At 31.4% G+C, this 16,563-nt stretch overlaps 2 protein-coding genes across 8 annotated transcripts; one reads left to right on the top strand and one right to left on the bottom strand.

Moving 5' to 3' along the window:
• The first annotated feature begins 1,715 nt into the window (after positions 1 to 1,715).
• On the top strand, positions 1,716 to 7,967 carry LOC125866320 (uncharacterized). Of its 7 annotated transcripts, XM_049546669.1 has the most exons (11): positions 1,777 to 1,901; positions 2,096 to 2,144; positions 3,790 to 3,892; positions 4,536 to 4,645; positions 4,850 to 4,918; positions 5,674 to 5,789; positions 6,130 to 6,184; positions 6,308 to 6,428; positions 7,025 to 7,072; positions 7,157 to 7,251; positions 7,580 to 7,967. In XM_049546669.1, exons 1-11 carry the CDS (start codon positions 1,777 to 1,779, stop codon positions 7,673 to 7,675), a joined length of 987 nt encoding a protein of 328 aa, XP_049402626.1. In that variant the 3' UTR covers positions 7,676 to 7,967. The 7 variants fall into 7 exon arrangements, with proteins under 7 accessions (XP_049402623.1, XP_049402624.1, XP_049402621.1 ...); XM_049546666.1 differs by lacking the exon at positions 2,096 to 2,144 and having other exon boundaries at positions 1,716 to 1,901; XM_049546667.1 differs by lacking the exon at positions 2,096 to 2,144 and having other exon boundaries at positions 1,716 to 1,901; positions 3,790 to 3,864.
• A 4,299-nt stretch (positions 7,968 to 12,266) lies between these two features.
• Positions 12,267 to 15,888, bottom strand: LOC125864535 (uncharacterized). The gene is made up of 6 exons (XM_049544552.1): positions 15,311 to 15,888; positions 14,998 to 15,218; positions 14,037 to 14,256; positions 13,440 to 13,525; positions 13,009 to 13,100; positions 12,267 to 12,872 (listed from the first exon to the last, which is right to left on the bottom strand). Exons 1-6 carry the CDS (start codon positions 15,398 to 15,400, stop codon positions 12,634 to 12,636), a joined length of 948 nt encoding a protein of 315 aa, XP_049400509.1. The 5' UTR covers positions 15,401 to 15,888; the 3' UTR covers positions 12,267 to 12,633.
• Between the last annotated feature and the right edge of the window lie 675 nt (positions 15,889 to 16,563).

Raw genomic sequence — 16,563 nt, forward strand, 5'->3', positions numbered from 1 at the left:
CGGAATCTTAAATCTCAGATTAAGAATAATGAGATTTATCTTATTCATCTTACCACATTTTTTAATGATTAAAAAAACAAGATATGTGTATTATTATTTCAATTCAAACAATATTTAGATAAATTAAATTTAATTCATTTTGAGGTGTTCAAAATCATCCAGCACAGCGCACCACCATATTTTTCACATGATTGCTTGTCTCTTTGCAGTGGGGGAGTCTAAGCCTAGTAGCTTACATTATTTGACAAATAAACTATGTAGCTTCCTAGATTACTTTATTGACTATTGTAGCACTCCATATTCCTATTTATTAAATATGGTTATTTAATATAAAAATATAGTTGGAAATATCTTTTATGTTTCACATGTATGTAGCGTAATTAGAATTTTGATATTCAAAATTTTATATTTTTACCATAAATTTGGACATCAAAACTTCAATTATTTTAAATTAAAGTTTATACGTTTGAAAATTATGTAACAAGTATTATAAATCATAATAATTAATAAATTAAAATTTTAAAACATATAAAGAAATTTCAATGAAAAAAATTGATTGACTTTCAAAATCTCAACTATGCCCTATAAATTGGGACGAAAGAAGAGTTACCTAATTTTTCGTGTTGAATTTCTATTCCGATAATTAATTTGGGCAATTTTTTTTAGTTAAAACAACACTTATTTTAGAAAGGAAGAAATATTTGCAGTTTGTAATCAAACTTTAGCTATGATTATGAGAAGTCTGGTCTTAACAAATCACATTCTTAAATATAAAATGTGTTGATTTTTAAAAATAATTTATTTAGGTGTTTAATTAATTGTCAGAAAATGACCTAAAATATTCTTGAACTACTGAAAATCGTATAAAATTACCTTTCATCTACCTATTAGCTCTCAAATACTATTCACATTCATCTTTGAGTCCAACATTGACCATTTTTTTTAACAACCATTCAATTAAATAATCTTTAAATACGTGACAATTTTCTATTAGTCACATTTTAAAAAAATAAAAATCAATTAACAAATCCATTCATTTCTAATTAGACCCCCATGAGTATTGGAAGAACCAACATCACCATTGGATGATCTGTTTTTGTTCAATGATGACTCACTTTTGTTTCTTCTTCTTTTTTTTTGCTCTAGCGTCCATGTTCATAAGCATCAAGAATTTCATTGGTGGATAATTTTATATTATTTCCAATAGTTCCAATAGTTTGAAGGTATTTTAAGTTCTTTTTGATTAATTATTTATATATTTAAATAAAATTTTAAATATAAATAGAAGTTCTAAACTAAAAGTACTAAGGGATCATTTGATGGGTGTAAAAGAAATAATTTTGAATATAGTGTATTAGTACAATGGTTGATTTAATATATTAAAAATCACATACATTGCATAGTTTCTAAAATATTATATATACTTACCAAAATACATTCTACAAATACAATGAAACTTTTTTTGAAGAGCAATTGATAACTTTAATCATGCTAGTACATACATTAAAAAGTACCTTTCATAACACGAGATAATCACGTAGTCACTCAATTAAGAATAACATAAAAAAATACTTAATTTTAGAAAATCAAGACACAAGTCACAACAATTGATACCTAAAAACTCATTCAATTAATTTAAATGATTTTTAAAAGAATGATTTATATTTTTTTTTTCATTTTTTTTAAAGGCAAGTCTTTGATTAGCAAAAGTGTTTTTGTAAATTAATCTGCAAAAATAGCTATAAATTAGGCGATGTTTTAGCAACATGTCTGGCTATGGAAGCCAAAAATGTGTTTCTTGATTTCTCCATTGATGTCCCCCTTCTTCTCCATCACTTCTGCTGTCTGCCATCAACAGTTGAATCAAGAACATGGATTTACCTTTATCTATGCCATAAAAGGTACATGCCCCCCTTTTTTTTTTATGTGAGCTCCAAAGGTGCAAACTTTATGTCTTTTTGGGGTTTTCATCATTTCCCATTGATTCAAGAACAAAAATTTCTCTTATTATATAAAGGGTGATACCTTTTTTTTTTGCATGGATGCTGTAAAGATGCAAACTTTATGTCTTTTTTGGGTTTTCACCCTTACACAGAACAGTTGAATCAAGAACACAAATTTCTCTAATTACACAATTGTATGCTGTAAATGTGCAAACTTTGTCTCTTTTTTTGGGTTTGAATCAAGAACAGATATTTGATATTTCTCTTAATATATAAAGGGTGGAACATTTTTTTTATATGTATGCTGTAAATTTGCAAACTTTGTCTTTTTTTTGGGGTGTCATCATTACCCAGAACTGTTGAAACAAGAACAGAAACTTCTCTTATTATATGCTAATTAAAGGTGGTGCCCACTTTTTCTTGTTGTGTATGTGCATGCAATTTGCAAACTTTATATTCTTTTTGTCGTATGTAATGATGTTATTTGTTGGATGTAAAAAAAGAGAGGAAGTATCTAGATTACCTTTGAGAACAACTTTTTCCATAATTGTGCACCTGTAATGAAGGCACTTAAACAAAAGTTCCCTTTGATTGTGGTGTTAATCTCTAATTTGTTTGTAATTATCCCACATTTCTCCTTTATTTCCCCTTTTTGGGGTTACATAATTTTGGTGGTTGGAAGTAAAGAGTGAGAATTGAAATGATGATAGTTTGAAAATATAAGAAGGAAGCATGGGTTAGTGTAATTATTTGAACAACTGTTTATTATCATTCTTCTTTAACCTTTTTTTGTTTCTGTTTGAAACTTTGGGAAAATTTTTGATCTCCCAACAATTTTTCTTTCTAATGAGATTAAGGCGTAGCCAATGCATTCTTTCTTGTGCCTCCTACTACAAAGTAAGCTTCTTTTATCCTCATTCTTCTAGTTCATGTTCTTAGAATCCTTGTATTTGGTTGAACGTTTGGCTATTTAGTAGCTTGGCTTTATTTATGCAAGTATAGTTCAACAGAACTGGCCAAATTGAGCAAAAAGGGATGTTGATGATTTGTATTTGTATACCCGACTAATTTGGGATTGAGATGTAGTGGTTTTCATTAATGAATGCAAGTGTAGTTGAACAGAACAGGTTGATGAGACTGAATGATAGGCTTTATCAGTTCACACTGCCATTCTTGAATTTCGTTGGCAGTGTGAGTTGTTTTGGTTATCTTAGGAAAGATTTGATCTTGATATCTACAATGTTTCCTCTTTCTTCTTGTTCTTTTTCTTGGCATCATTTCAGTTTTCTGAAAGTTTGGTTGTTTATAGCTTGGTTAAGTGCAAACATAGTGGAGTGAAACGGGTCAAATTGAATGAAATGGATGTTGATGATTTGTATTAGCGCACCCCAACTAGTTTGGGATTGAAGTGTAGTAGTTTCCTTTAATGAATGTGAGGCATAGTTGATAGGACTGAAGTATAGGTTTCATCAGTTCACACTGCCATTCTTGAATCCTTTGGCCATGTGGAATTGAAGTATAGATTTCATCAGGCAAGATTTGATCTTGAAGTCCTGTGCTTAAAACTTTTGTTCTACTTTGACTGTAGAACAACTTATCATTCTATTAGATTGTATAAGATATAGATCTTAGGTTAGATGATTGAATTGTCATCCCAAATTGTACAGGTTGACTTTAAGAGCATTAACTTGCAACTTTCTGCTGAAATCATAGTTTGATAGCCAAAGTAGATGGTTGAATTCTGTCATGTTTTCATTTAGTTGTGTCATTTACTTCCATTAGCAATTTATAATAAAGCAGAATGCACTTCTATTCTAATTTTACCTCACAGAACGTATGAATTCAGGCTGATGAAGATGAAAGTAATTGGCACAGAAAGAAGCTAGATGAGGAGCCAGCATGGTCACATAATCCTCCACACGTAATTTCACAGTTTGCTCAGTGCTTTAGTGAGTGCATATTATTTTTCTAAGTTACCACCTAAATGATTTCATTGATGGTGTCTGCATCTGTATTATCTTTGCCTACTGTTCGGAAAAGTTTCTCCTAGGTAGTGCAACTGGAGTGTATTTTAATATTTCAATCTTTCTATTTTTGTGAAATTCATAGTACAACAAATATGTGATTTTATAATGTCTGTGCTTCTTATACACTGCAATTTTCGGGATGGTCCAAATACAAATTGTTTATTTTTGAAAAGCCATGTGCCGTAATTTTTTTACAACAAAACACTCTGGACGTCAAGTCTCTTTTTCGCTATATATATGTGAGGCTGAGCATCTTCCATCACCAGTATCACTATCCAGAAAGAAGTCTTCATATTTTAGTTGTAGAGGCTGGATAAGCACAACGGGGCAAGTATACGGCCTAATTAGGATAAGCCAATGAGCATGGTATATGATAGACTAGTCCATGGAGTAAACTACAACGTGAAGCATAGTGAAAAGAAGCACTTTAATATAAACTTCAAGAAGCACCTCTTAGATTCTTTTTTGTTAGGGCTGTTGTTCCTTTTACTTAATATATAAAGCGATATGTGTACATTTCCATTGTTATTTGTTCATTTCACTTATCAGACTTTGATGGCTGTAGCTAATGCTATGGTTGGACCACGAGCATGGATAGGAGGAATCTTCAACCGCTCGAGCAATAAACGACTTGGAAGCGATAAATATCTTAACTACCCTTTAACTCCTCATCAGGTAAACCAGAGAACCATATTGGCATTTGAGGTTATCTTACCTCTGTTTCGTGTCCTATCTGGTTGAATCAGTTCCTTTGTTAAGTGGTTCTTTCTGTTGGTAGAAATTTGTTGAGACTGTTTTGGAAATTTTATTTTACTTACCATTGTAATTTATACCTTCTTAACATTGTTAATTTTTGCATGTATATTTAATTTCTGCCAGGAACAAAGCTTACACGGGCTTCAAGAACGGCTAGGAGTACCTTTTGACGAAGCACGCCTAGATCATCAAGTATTTCCAAAATGCTTGTTCTATTTTTATATTGTGCTAATTTTGGTTTAGTTACCATAAAACAATATTTTAAAGATAGTGAAATTGCAATTGCTACCGTCACGTAGAGGCATTTTTTCATAAGGGGCTTGGAGTACTATATTTATTGATCCAAGTTATCTATCATATTGTTTTAAAATGATATGTAGTTGTGTACACTTCATATGAAAATCGTTTATACTCGATAGACGTATTTTTCAGAATGATAAAGAATTATGTTATACTAGTAAAATTCCCATAACCGTTTTGTCCAGTCATAGGAATTATGAAGTTCTAATCCGGTCTGATTGGTGTTCTACTATCGGTTACAAGTATTATGCTGGACAAATGTTTTCAGATAACTAGTGATATTGCAGACCGAAACAAGCTATGCACTAGTTCTCGAAACAAATCTAAAATTTGCATGGTCCATAGGCACTCTCATTAATTCAATATGCTGAAATTTTGTAAGAAATCACGTAAACATTCTGTCTCTCTAATTTCATGGAAAGCACCGACGTCTCTATGTTATTACATTTTATCTTAACGATAATATCAGTATTTATGATCATATCAGAGTAGTAACTTAGTTTATAAAAGTTGAAAAAGATTGTACCTCAGCATTTTTCTTCTGATTTTGTTTCTATCTGTACCTGCATCTCTTTTGAATTATAATCTCATTTATGTTTTTCTGGCTACAACCTGTATTTTAGAACATAACTAACTCCAATTTTCAGGAAGCTCTTCGAGATTTATGGAATGCAGCATTTCCAAATGTTAAGCTTAAAAGCTTGATCTCCGAGCAATGGAAAGATATGGGCTGGCAAGGAGCAAACCCATCAACTGACTTCAGGTCAAGTTCACCCTTTAAGATGTTAAATGTTCTGTCAAGACATGTAGATACTTTGGTTGCTTTTCGTAGCAAGAAATGTGTAAAGACCTCTTGGAAGGAGGAGATCGTTTATGTTTTTCAACTGTATTAATTATCATGAGTAGTGTTTCTTTTTCATCTCTAGAGAAGAAGGTATCCAACTATTCATTTGCAACGCTTGTCTAATTGCATTTCTATAACAATGAGTAGATAACTAAGGATTAGAGAAAAGTGATTCATCGTCTTGTTCACTTTTAACCAATGTAAAGTAATACTGAGATAGTGAGATATTTATCTCATTTGTAAAATCTTCTTGTTGCAGGGGTTGTGGATTTATTTCGCTCGAGAATTTGCTGTATTTTGCAACAAGATATCCGGTATGATTGTTCGGCTGTTCTGCAAAAAGCTTAAGTTGCTCAGTAAAATTGGTGTTCTCTTTAGGTGTTCGTAGTATGATTGTCACATAATAACATTACTAATTGTGGATATTCAAAATCAAGGCTTGTTTTCATAGGTTGCTTTTCAAGCAAAGTGGATTGAGAGCAACGTGGGAGTATCCATTTGCAGTTGCTGGGATTAATGTTACATTCATGTTGATTCAGATGCTCGACTTATTCTCAGGTGAATAGTGTGCTGCAAATTTGTGTAACTGCTCATTGGAATGATTTTCAAAAACGCTAAACATTGACAATTCTACTGAAGATTCTCTTAATTTTTAAGTACTCCCTCCATTTCAATTTGTTTGTCTGGTCTTGACTTGACACGATGTTTAAGAAAGTAAAGATATGTAGAATGTATCAAAATGTCCCTAACAGACTAAAAGGAGAGTAAGACAAACAAATTTAAATGGAGGGAGTAATTCGTACTTACTAAATATCATCTCCTATGTTGCTTGTACTCTCCAAAATGTTGTTGCACTCGTATCGGATCCTGCGAAAATGCATTACTTTTGAAGGATTTGACTCACACCCAACAACATTTTTGGAGAGTACAAGCAACATAGACCATCTCTTCTGCTTTCAGATATCAATATTTATCATCTTATCTTCTTTTTTTCTGCACTGATTTATGGCTGGTTTTTCTTTGAGTTTTCGTTTTCTCTACTAGTATGTAAAGTAGTTTTCAGCTGGTGATCATTATGATTATGCTTGGAATTTAAAAACCGTCGGCATTTTAGCATAACTGAACAGACATTAATACTTCTTTTTCTCTTGCAGAAAAACCAAAGTGTCTTCCAGGATTAAATTTTGTTAAGTTGATAGGAGGTAAGCCAGAAAATTAATTGAAGTACTTGTGAATCACTGTTCTATTTAGATGAACTTTGCTTTCTGAAAAAAAAAACCCTGCAGAAGATGACGAGGCGTTTGATGTTCTATACTGTATAGCATTTGCAATGATGGATGCTCAGTGGCTGGCTATGCGTGCTTCATACATGGAGTTTAATGTACACACACACACTCTCTCTCTCTCTGTCTATCTATCTTTGTATGTATGTGTGCGCGCACATCTCTCTCAGTAAGTAACACATAGGCTATGTTGACCATATGAGGAGCATGTCACGAGCTTATGGATTAAGATCAACGTGTGTGATTTTAGAAAATGTTAATGCTGATTATTTTCTAATCGAACACAAGCAAAAGAAAAGGGCTCCGATGAAACAAGGCATATGAAAACGAAACGAGCAGTTTGATCTGTTGTTATCTAGATGAATTTGTAGCTTACACTCTATTCTATGTTTTCTACTAAACTGTTTTTGTGTCTCATTCCATCAGAACGTTTTGCAAGCGACGAGGATGCAGTTAGAGAGGGAACTATCATTAGATGATATACAAAGAATAGAAGATCTGCCAGCATTCAACCTGATATAGTAAGTAAACACACTTCTTGTTCCCCGGATTCTTCAATAATGTCGACAGGTGGTGTGTGTCGGAAAGGATGATACGACAACATTTTTGTAGTATCCGAGCAACATAAGTTAAAAGATAGGCAGTGTTATAAAATGATTTAGATATAGCCAAAACCTGAAGAGTTTTGTACAAAAGGTGATGGTTTTGGCAACTCAATATGAAATATAGAAAAATTGTAGTGTTTTTTTTTAACTTTTATTCTTAATTTAGTTTTGTATAATATTGGATTGAGATTAGTTTAAATACAACGATATAGACAATGAAGATTCATATGATCAATTTCAACTTAAACGTTATTGAATAGACAAAAGAAGTCGTTGCTAAGTTTTTGGGGAATCAAACCTTCCGTCAATCAACTGAGCTACTAAAACTTTCTGATGATCCAATAGGGAAGTGACATGTGGCATGTTTTGCTTTTACTTTTCATTCATAGATCATTTTGCAAATCTAACCACTTTCTGCATTTGTAATACGTTGCATTTACAAATTTAGTAAACTATTAATAAATTAGCCAGTGTGATGATGCCTAACACATCCAAAAAGTCACTGTGTGGAAAATTCTTAGCAATTAGTGATGGATTAAATACCAAACTTTATTGGAATTTCTACAAACATAATGTTGTCATGTCATTGGACCAGAAAAATCGATCGTATAATCTTTTTATTAATGTATTTTAACTTGTTATACTATAAAACTTAATTTATTAATATCAAGTTATTATATGAACGAATATCAATAATTATCTTTTTAAATGACTTGATAATGTAGAAATTTTTTCAGTCTCACTTCTAGAAATTAAATTGAATTCTACTTGAAAATGCAACAACATGCCCCATGTGTAGATATAAGTTGTTTGTTGGGAATTTGCCTAAAATTTCTCCAATTGTCATATGGTTAGTAGTTGTGCTTTTAAGATAACATGATGTTTTTTGTCTCCAAAAATGAAATTCATCTATATATATAATTTTATTATGTTATACTTGAGTTGAGGATCTATCGAAAAATAACATTTTACCTTTATAAGATAGGAAAAAAGGTTATTTATTTTGCTTAGGTCTCACTTATGAAATTATATCGAATATATTATTGTTGTAAGAATATAATAGTAGCATTATTGGTACCTCAAACTTTTGAAAATGAAAAAAACTATACTGAAAATATTGTCGTAAAAAATGAGTCTTATAATAACGAATTTGAATTATTTCAAACTTTCATACACAACACTAGATTATGAGCTTTCATTCGTTAATTAGGGGCATAATTTTGCAAAGTGGACCTTTCTTATGCTCAACAAGTCAAGGTTAATAAATTGGACACACAATTAAGTTCTTGATTAATACTGCTTTGTAGTTTGTACATCATCCTAGGAACAAAATATTAGGTAAAAGTCCAAGATAATTAATGGACGCAAAAAGTCGAAACCTAACTCTTAAAGTGTTGAATGACTTCGCCTCTCTATCGATGTGTCTGCGTTATGTTGAGAACATTTTTGTAATTTTAAACCTCTTTGTTGATATATTTGTTATATGTCGAGGATATTTTTGAAATATCAATGATTATACTTTAAATGTGTTTTACAAATGATTTTTCACTTATAGTTGAGTTTTAACTTCTACATCAAAATATTGATAACATTACTAAATATTTATCAAATAAGAATTTGAGACGTTTTTTTTGTAAAAATAGACTAAAAAGATAAGTGTGTTAAGTAAACCAAGACAGAAAAAAAATATAAGACCACTTTTAATCTAATTTGTTGGGTCTGTGTTGATTGTTAAATATTTAGTATATTAAAGTTAAACGATAGATTAAGGATTAGAGGATGTGAAGACGAGATTAGTTGAGTAAACTATCCAATATGGACCGACAACGGATGATTCCCACTAATTGTTTGTCTTTTTTCTTCACATTTCATTCTTGACCTAATAACTATTTCTCTTTCGAGAAGAAAATTACTTATAAATTAAAATCGAACTCAAGAATATATTTGATTGGTCGGATGTTGGATCGATAAATATTCAATCGCATCATCATGATAATGATGAATGTTCAACTTTAGTTAGATCTCTTTTTTCTCAATAAAAACAGAAAAAAAAAAGTCCGAAGGCTAATCCAACCACTGATGGCTAGAATCTATCTCTCATTTTGGACATTTTTGTATTTTCCCTAAAAAAATTCTCTCTTTATTTTTTTTTTTTCCAAATCATGACTTGTGTAGTGAGATAATTTAAGAATGTAAGTGAGCACCTAGTAGTATTTTATTACAAGAGATAAAAATTTAGTACAAGCACATAGTTTTAAAATAGTGTACTAAACTACATGTTTCCTCATGTCCATTTTAAATAGTTTTAAATAAATAAAAAAGCAGTTTGATGCATTAAGTTAGTGAAAAAATAATTTTAACGTGATTGATAAAATTATTCTTAAGTAATTATAGATTACGAGTTTAAGCTATAAAAAAAAGACAATTTAAAGAAATGCAAAATAAGATAACTTTAAATATTGTTTAAGGTTTAAAAAAAAAGAGTGAATACTGTTGAGAAGATTTTTGGAATATTGTATAAATTATTAATTAGACCAAGGTAAAATTTGGGGGGAAAAAGTATTAATGCTTTTTAATTTTTTAAAAGTGATGAGTACTTTATTTTGGACCAAATTTATTTGACTAAAAGGACACTTAAAAATGGACTACAGATGGTAGTATATCTTTTCTACTCTATAAATCAGTGATGTGATGTTTTTTTTTTTTTTAGTATTGATCGCTAATATAAGTTCATGCAGTGTGAAATTTATTTATAAGAATTTTTGTTTCCCCACAAAAAAAATATATATATAGCAAAGATTCAGACTTAAAGTCTCTAATTAAAAATTAAAAAAATCTTATCCATCTTATTACAATCACCATTTATGATTTGACAGTTTTGTTGACAATGTGCATCTGTTTTTGCCACTAGTTGTATGAGAGTAAAGAGGAAATAATTTCATGTGAACATAAGATAATGTCCTAAGAAGATTTTTTGTATTAATTTCTAAGAACTCTTATGTTAACACTAAACAAAATATATATTTAGTGGTAGTAGATTATTTTTTTAACAACAATATTTATTGTTACAAAAATATTTAACGATAATTAATATCATTGTAGTTAAAATCACTAAAAATTTTAACAGTATTTATATAGAATGTTGATTATAGATATTCATATTTATAATATATCTGCAATTATATTATTACTGCTAAATTATTTATTTGTTATAGTATCACTTTCATTGATCTCCATTTTTGTTTTGTGTGTGAAGCTGAATTGATCAGATCAACAAACTTTAAATAGCAAATAATTAAAAATAAACCTCCCCCCCTAGCAAACTTATGTCTAGATTTTTATTTCAATTCACACAATTATAACAATAATATATTTAATAATAATTATATAAGAAAAATAGTGTACATAATATTATCCCTACCTTATAATTGGACAATTTAAAAATACTTTTTCAACTCTATAGAGTATATAACCAACATTCTATTACTTCATTCAAGTTTGAATTATTTATTGCAATTTGCAAAGAGGAGCCCACATAAGGTTTTAGACTTTTAGGGAGATCAATTAAAGTATCAACTAACTCATTCAATGTGAATACCGGTATCGGTCGAGTCAACTTGTGCGCACATCAATTATTTCATTAAAATTTGTGGTACTTGTCTTTTGGGTTTTTTACTAATATTTGGTATTCGCATTGACATCCAACTAAATTCGCATTTACGTGTGAAAGTCCTACATTGAAGAGACACACTCTCTGACAAAGATGACTTCATACCTAAGACAGAAACTCGAGATTTCTTATTAAGGATGAACTGAAATTCGACTTAATTCGAATTATATTAGGAAGTCCTACATTAAAGAGAAACACTCCCTAACAAAAATGATTTCATACTTAAGGCTCAAACCTGAAACTTTTGAATAAGGATGAATTGAAACTCAACTAAATTCGAATTTACGTTGGGAAGTCCAACGTTGAAAAGAAACAATCCCTAACAAAGACGACTACATTCCTAAGGCTTCAACTTGAGACCACCGATTAAGAATGAAATGAAACGCGACTAATTGCAAATTTATGCTTGGAAGTTCTACATTGAAGGGTAAATCCTCTCTAATAAAGACAATTCCATATCTAAGGCTCAAATCCAAGACTCTAATTAAGGATGAATTGAAACTCGACTCTAATTCAAATCTATTCTAGGAAGTTCCACATTGGAGGGTCAATACTCTCTAATAAATATGACTACATACCTGAGGCTCGAACTTGAGACTAGTGATTAAGGATGAATGAATACTTACTACACCACTCCCAACAATGTTTAGGCATGTGTAAATAGGATTTGAACCATGATTTTTCATAGTGTTATCTTTTCTTGCAATTTGTCTGCATTGAAATTAGATCAACTACTAGAGTAATAGATTAGTTCTTTCTCTGTATAAACATCACATATTTAGCATAACAATTTTACAAAGCACAAGAACTAAACAAATGAAGGGTTGCAAGAACTGCATTCAAGAGAAAGGACTTCATTGACATCCGATGATCATGTTCCCCGATTTAGTCCACAGTTACAACGAGCCACTACAGCTCGTCTCATGCTTCATATCAAGTTTTATCGCGTAAAAGCTAGGCTCGTTCCTATACAAAAAAGTAGTCACAGAAATCACAAGCATAAGATTACTGTGATCCTCGACTTAGGAAAAGGAAGGGACTGCATAAAAGCCTAATGCCTTTACATAAGATGCATTGACAATTCTCAGTTCAAAGGCTGATCATGCTTTCAAGTGACAAAACAAGATTCCAAAGTAGAAAAGGATTTTCCGGTAGTCAATTCCATTGTTAGCGTGCAAAGATGATTTCATCATTCAAGTTTTTCATCAACCACGACGAATACTCATGTAGTTGAAGTCATGGTGCTGAACCCCCAACTGTTTTAGCCAAGAATCAGCCACGCTAAAAAGTGACATCAGCCTTTCTTGGTCCCTTCCGCTTCTATCAGAAATCCACACGTCACCCTGCATCTTGTAAGTGGCCAAACCGAAAGGTGGGAGAGAGATGCTCTCCCCTTCCTTTCTTTTCCTACTACCATTCTCCATGTCATCTTCAAGGTCCATATCTGGACAAGAAATGAAGAATATGGAGTAAAGAATATTCCGAATAGACACTAGTAGAGTAAAGAATAAAAGCTTGGAATTGAAAGGGAATATAAGCAATGGTGAATTCACTTGTTCAAAGGACAAAAGGAATAATACCTTGAAAAGAAGAAGAAAGGGTGTGGAAAGTGAGAAAGCACGTCGATAAGTCCTTAATGGTTTTCCCCATGGGAATGTGATATATCGGATACCTACATTTTTTCACCTCAATAAAGTTAGTGACCCGATCATTCCTTTATTCCCTTTTCCATATTTGATGGTTACAAAGAAAGAAGCAAGACAGAAACAATAAAAGAATAAAGCATCAATGACATGGTATCATGTAGGATATGCTACAGAGAAAACATGATCTCCTGATTCTTCTTGGCCACTAACGGAAGGTAAATATAAAATTTTACGTCACCTTATATAAGTACTTGGATGGAAACATAGTTTAATGCATCTAAATCACTTCAATTTGATAAAGTCGTACAGATTAACGACAGATTCCAAGATCATAAGTTGCAAACAGAGAGTAAAGGCTGCTATACCAAGCAACTGCCATCCAACTAGCCGGCGAAAGATCTACACTTCTCAATGACATTAGTCCAGGGTATCTTTCAGCAAAGCCATTAATCTGAAAGGTAGCATGAGCTGGTGTTAAGACTCACGTCAATCAAAAGAAAGAAACATATTCTTAAACATACAAACCACATATTTCACATGGAATTAATACTCTCATCATCATAAAATAGCATTACATTAATCTAACTTCATAAAGAAAGAACATATGCTTCTAATTATATATCAGATGATATGATATTATGCTACTGATGGTTTCAGGAAAAAACTGCATAAAAGGGCGTACATTAGTTGATTATACCAATTCAAACAAATATTCCATTTTATGCCTACTATTTATAGGCTGTAATTTAATGGCTCAAAGGAAGAAAATTAAGAGGCAGAAGAAACTGCAACATTCTACATTATGAACTACAACAAACTTATCTAATTCTACCACAAAATTTCCCAAAGTACATTATAAGAAGCGAGAAAAGTAACTAACACCTAACATGGTAACAATCCATAACTCAATATAGATTTCTTTATCGCCTAAAAAAAATGATATGATTTGGTAAAGATGATACCTTATCCATTAGAGGAACTCTTCCATATGGAGTACATCTCTCGAAATACTGAAAATATAGGTAGCCCAATCTATCATTCGTTCTGCTTAAGCTATCTTGTTCAACTACACCTTCCTCAGAGGAGCATCCGTCCCACCTCGATAGCTTTTCATTCTCACTCTCGTCACTTAACGAATCGCTGAAAGAATCCCTCATCTCGCAAACAGATTCGGCCTCCTCCCTAAAAGAAACAAACATTTTTACAAAATCATTGTAATTTGACATGTTATAACAGTGTCAGTTACCTGTTCATTCTTCTGCATAACCATTATTGACCTTAGTTGGTTCACCAAGTAATCAACAAACTAATGAAGGAGTCAACTTCAGGAAACACATGATCACCAAAAAAAAAGGCAACAATTCTAAAACCAGTGTAACTTCAACAGAAAGCAAGAAACCACCTTTACAAATTTTGACCAGCTCAACATAGTGCATAAACATTCAACCTTCCAACTTTTAGAAATATATTAAAAAAAGCAAGAACACCCCCCATCCCCCACCTCCCCCACCCCCACCCCCAATCCAAACCAAATTCTAGTGCTACATCAACAAACTTATGAAGGACTAAACTTCAAGAAACACACGATCACCAAAATAAACAACAATTCAAAAACCAATGTAAACTTCAACAGTAATCAAGAAACCACCTTTTCCAATTTTTGACCAGTTCAACATAGTTCATAAGCATTAACCGGCGGAGCTAGGATTTTCACCTAGGGGTTCACATCTACTATATTTATATAAAAAAATCAGATAAATCCCCTCGGCCCCACCTGACTCCGTCCCTGATCAAGCTTTCCAATTCTTAGAAAAACATTCAAAGAAGCAACAACCCCCTCACCCCCCACCCCCAAACAACAACCAAACTCTAGTGTTATGATCAAATTGAGATAAAACAAGAATGTAACCAAAAGGAATATACCTTAAAAAGTTTGCAGGTGAAGTGCTGGTAAAGATTTGAATTGCTGAAAGATAAGGAACATAATATTGAACCAAAGTTTCCCCTGTATCCAATCTAATAGGTATTCCAGCCCCATAAGCACTCCATTCATCAAAACAATTCCAAAGATCAGCCAACTTGAAATATTCCACCTTTTCCCTTTCCCATGGATGCCATAGCCTATTCAGGTTTCTAATCTCACTCTACACGAACAAAAACCAAAAAAATAATAATCATATAAACACAAAATTATACACACAATCAAGAAATAAAATTTATCAAATAAAAAACAAACCTTGGCTAGAAACTGAGATGGGACTAATGGGGTTGTACAATTAAGAAAACAATCAAGATTTGATTGCATTGAACCCTTTTCCTTTGTCATTAATTATACAAAAGAAAAACACAAAAAAGAGAGAAATTGAGAAAAAAATAAAAGAAAAAAAAACAGAATTTCTCTCTTTCTCTCTCACCAAAGAATGAAACAGAGACAAAAAAAAAAAAAAAACAGGGTAAGAGAAGAGGGGAGGTAAAAACGGGATTTTATGTATTATATATGGAAAAACAAAACATAAAGTTTTGATTTTTATGCTTCCGGTGACCGGAAACCGATGATTCCGGCGAGATTTTCTGACAACAGTCAAAACCCACAAGCTAAAATTAACAGTAATTTCAGCTAAAACTTTTCAAGATTACTCAAACCCAAGAAAAAACAGAGACTTTTCTTTGATTTTCGGAGAAATTAACACAACCCCACAAAGCAAAAATATTACCCACGAGTTCCGGCAAACAGATTTAAGAAGAAAATGAGAAAAAGTTTGGACTATAGGAAGACATTTGTGTGACGCGAAGAAAACAGCGGAAATTAAGGTGGTGAGATAAAATTTTATTAGACTCTTTCTAATATAAAGGGATGATGAGTACGACTCGTTATGACAAGAGAGTGTTGTTCGGATAATAACGACTTATGACTAATGAGTGTGATCAAGACTCGTTAAAAGGAAAGGAATCCATCATAAGTATTGATATACAATGATAAGTCTATTTTAAAATTTATAATTGAAGGTTTTAAATTTAACTTTTTTTTTATATAAAAATATTTATTTTTATTTGGAAGCATTATAATATTTAATATGAATTTAAATTATAAATATCGAACAGAAAATAAGAAATAACGATATACAGAAGAGAAGGGGTTTACATAAATATATTCTTTTTTGTATTGGTATTTAAAAGTTATTTGCAAATTATTTTTCTTATGTTTAATGATAAAATTTGAAATTAAAATATCCTTAAGGTTGGAGATGCCCTTAGTTGAGTGTCAAATATAGTAAAACAATATTGATAATTATGACGTGAAAATTATAATAAATCAATAAGATTTTACCCTATATTCAATCTATAGTTATTATGTTGGTCAAACTTACGAACTCTTTTCAATTGTTATGGTTTCAAGTTTAATAGCAGTATCACACAAATTATGACAAACTGACAAAATTTAATGTTATGTATAAAATATTTGAAAATTACTCATAAATCATATTGGAT

Source organism: Solanum stenotomum, chromosome 5 (assembly GCF_019186545.1).
Source record: "Solanum stenotomum isolate F172 chromosome 5, ASM1918654v1, whole genome shotgun sequence".
NCBI lineage: Eukaryota > Viridiplantae > Streptophyta > Magnoliopsida > Solanales > Solanaceae > Solanum > Solanum stenotomum.

Bases quoted from the DNA above. Each gene is read 5' to 3' on its own strand.
- LOC125866320 (XM_049546669.1), top strand. From the start codon at position 1,777: ATGGAAGCCAAAAATGTGTTTCTTGATTTCTCCATTGATGTCCCCCTT. The intron at 4,919-5,673 runs GTATTTCCAAAA...TCCAATTTTCAG, and splicing joins AAGCACGCCTAGATCATCAA to GAAGCTCTTCGAGATTTATG. The intron at 6,185-6,307 runs GTATGATTGTTC...TTCAAAATCAAG, and splicing joins ATTTTGCAACAAGATATCCG to GCTTGTTTTCATAGGTTGCT.
- LOC125864535 (XM_049544552.1), bottom strand. From the start codon at position 15,400: ATGACAAAGGAAAAGGGTTCAATGCAATCAAATCTTGATTGTTTTCTT. The intron at 15,219-15,310 runs GTTTGTTTTTTA...TTGTTCGTGTAG, and splicing joins CATCTCAGTTTCTAGCCAAG to AGTGAGATTAGAAACCTGAA. The intron at 12,873-13,008 runs GTATTATTCCTT...TTTCTTGTCCAG, and splicing joins CCTTTCTTCTTCTTTTCAAG to ATATGGACCTTGAAGATGAC.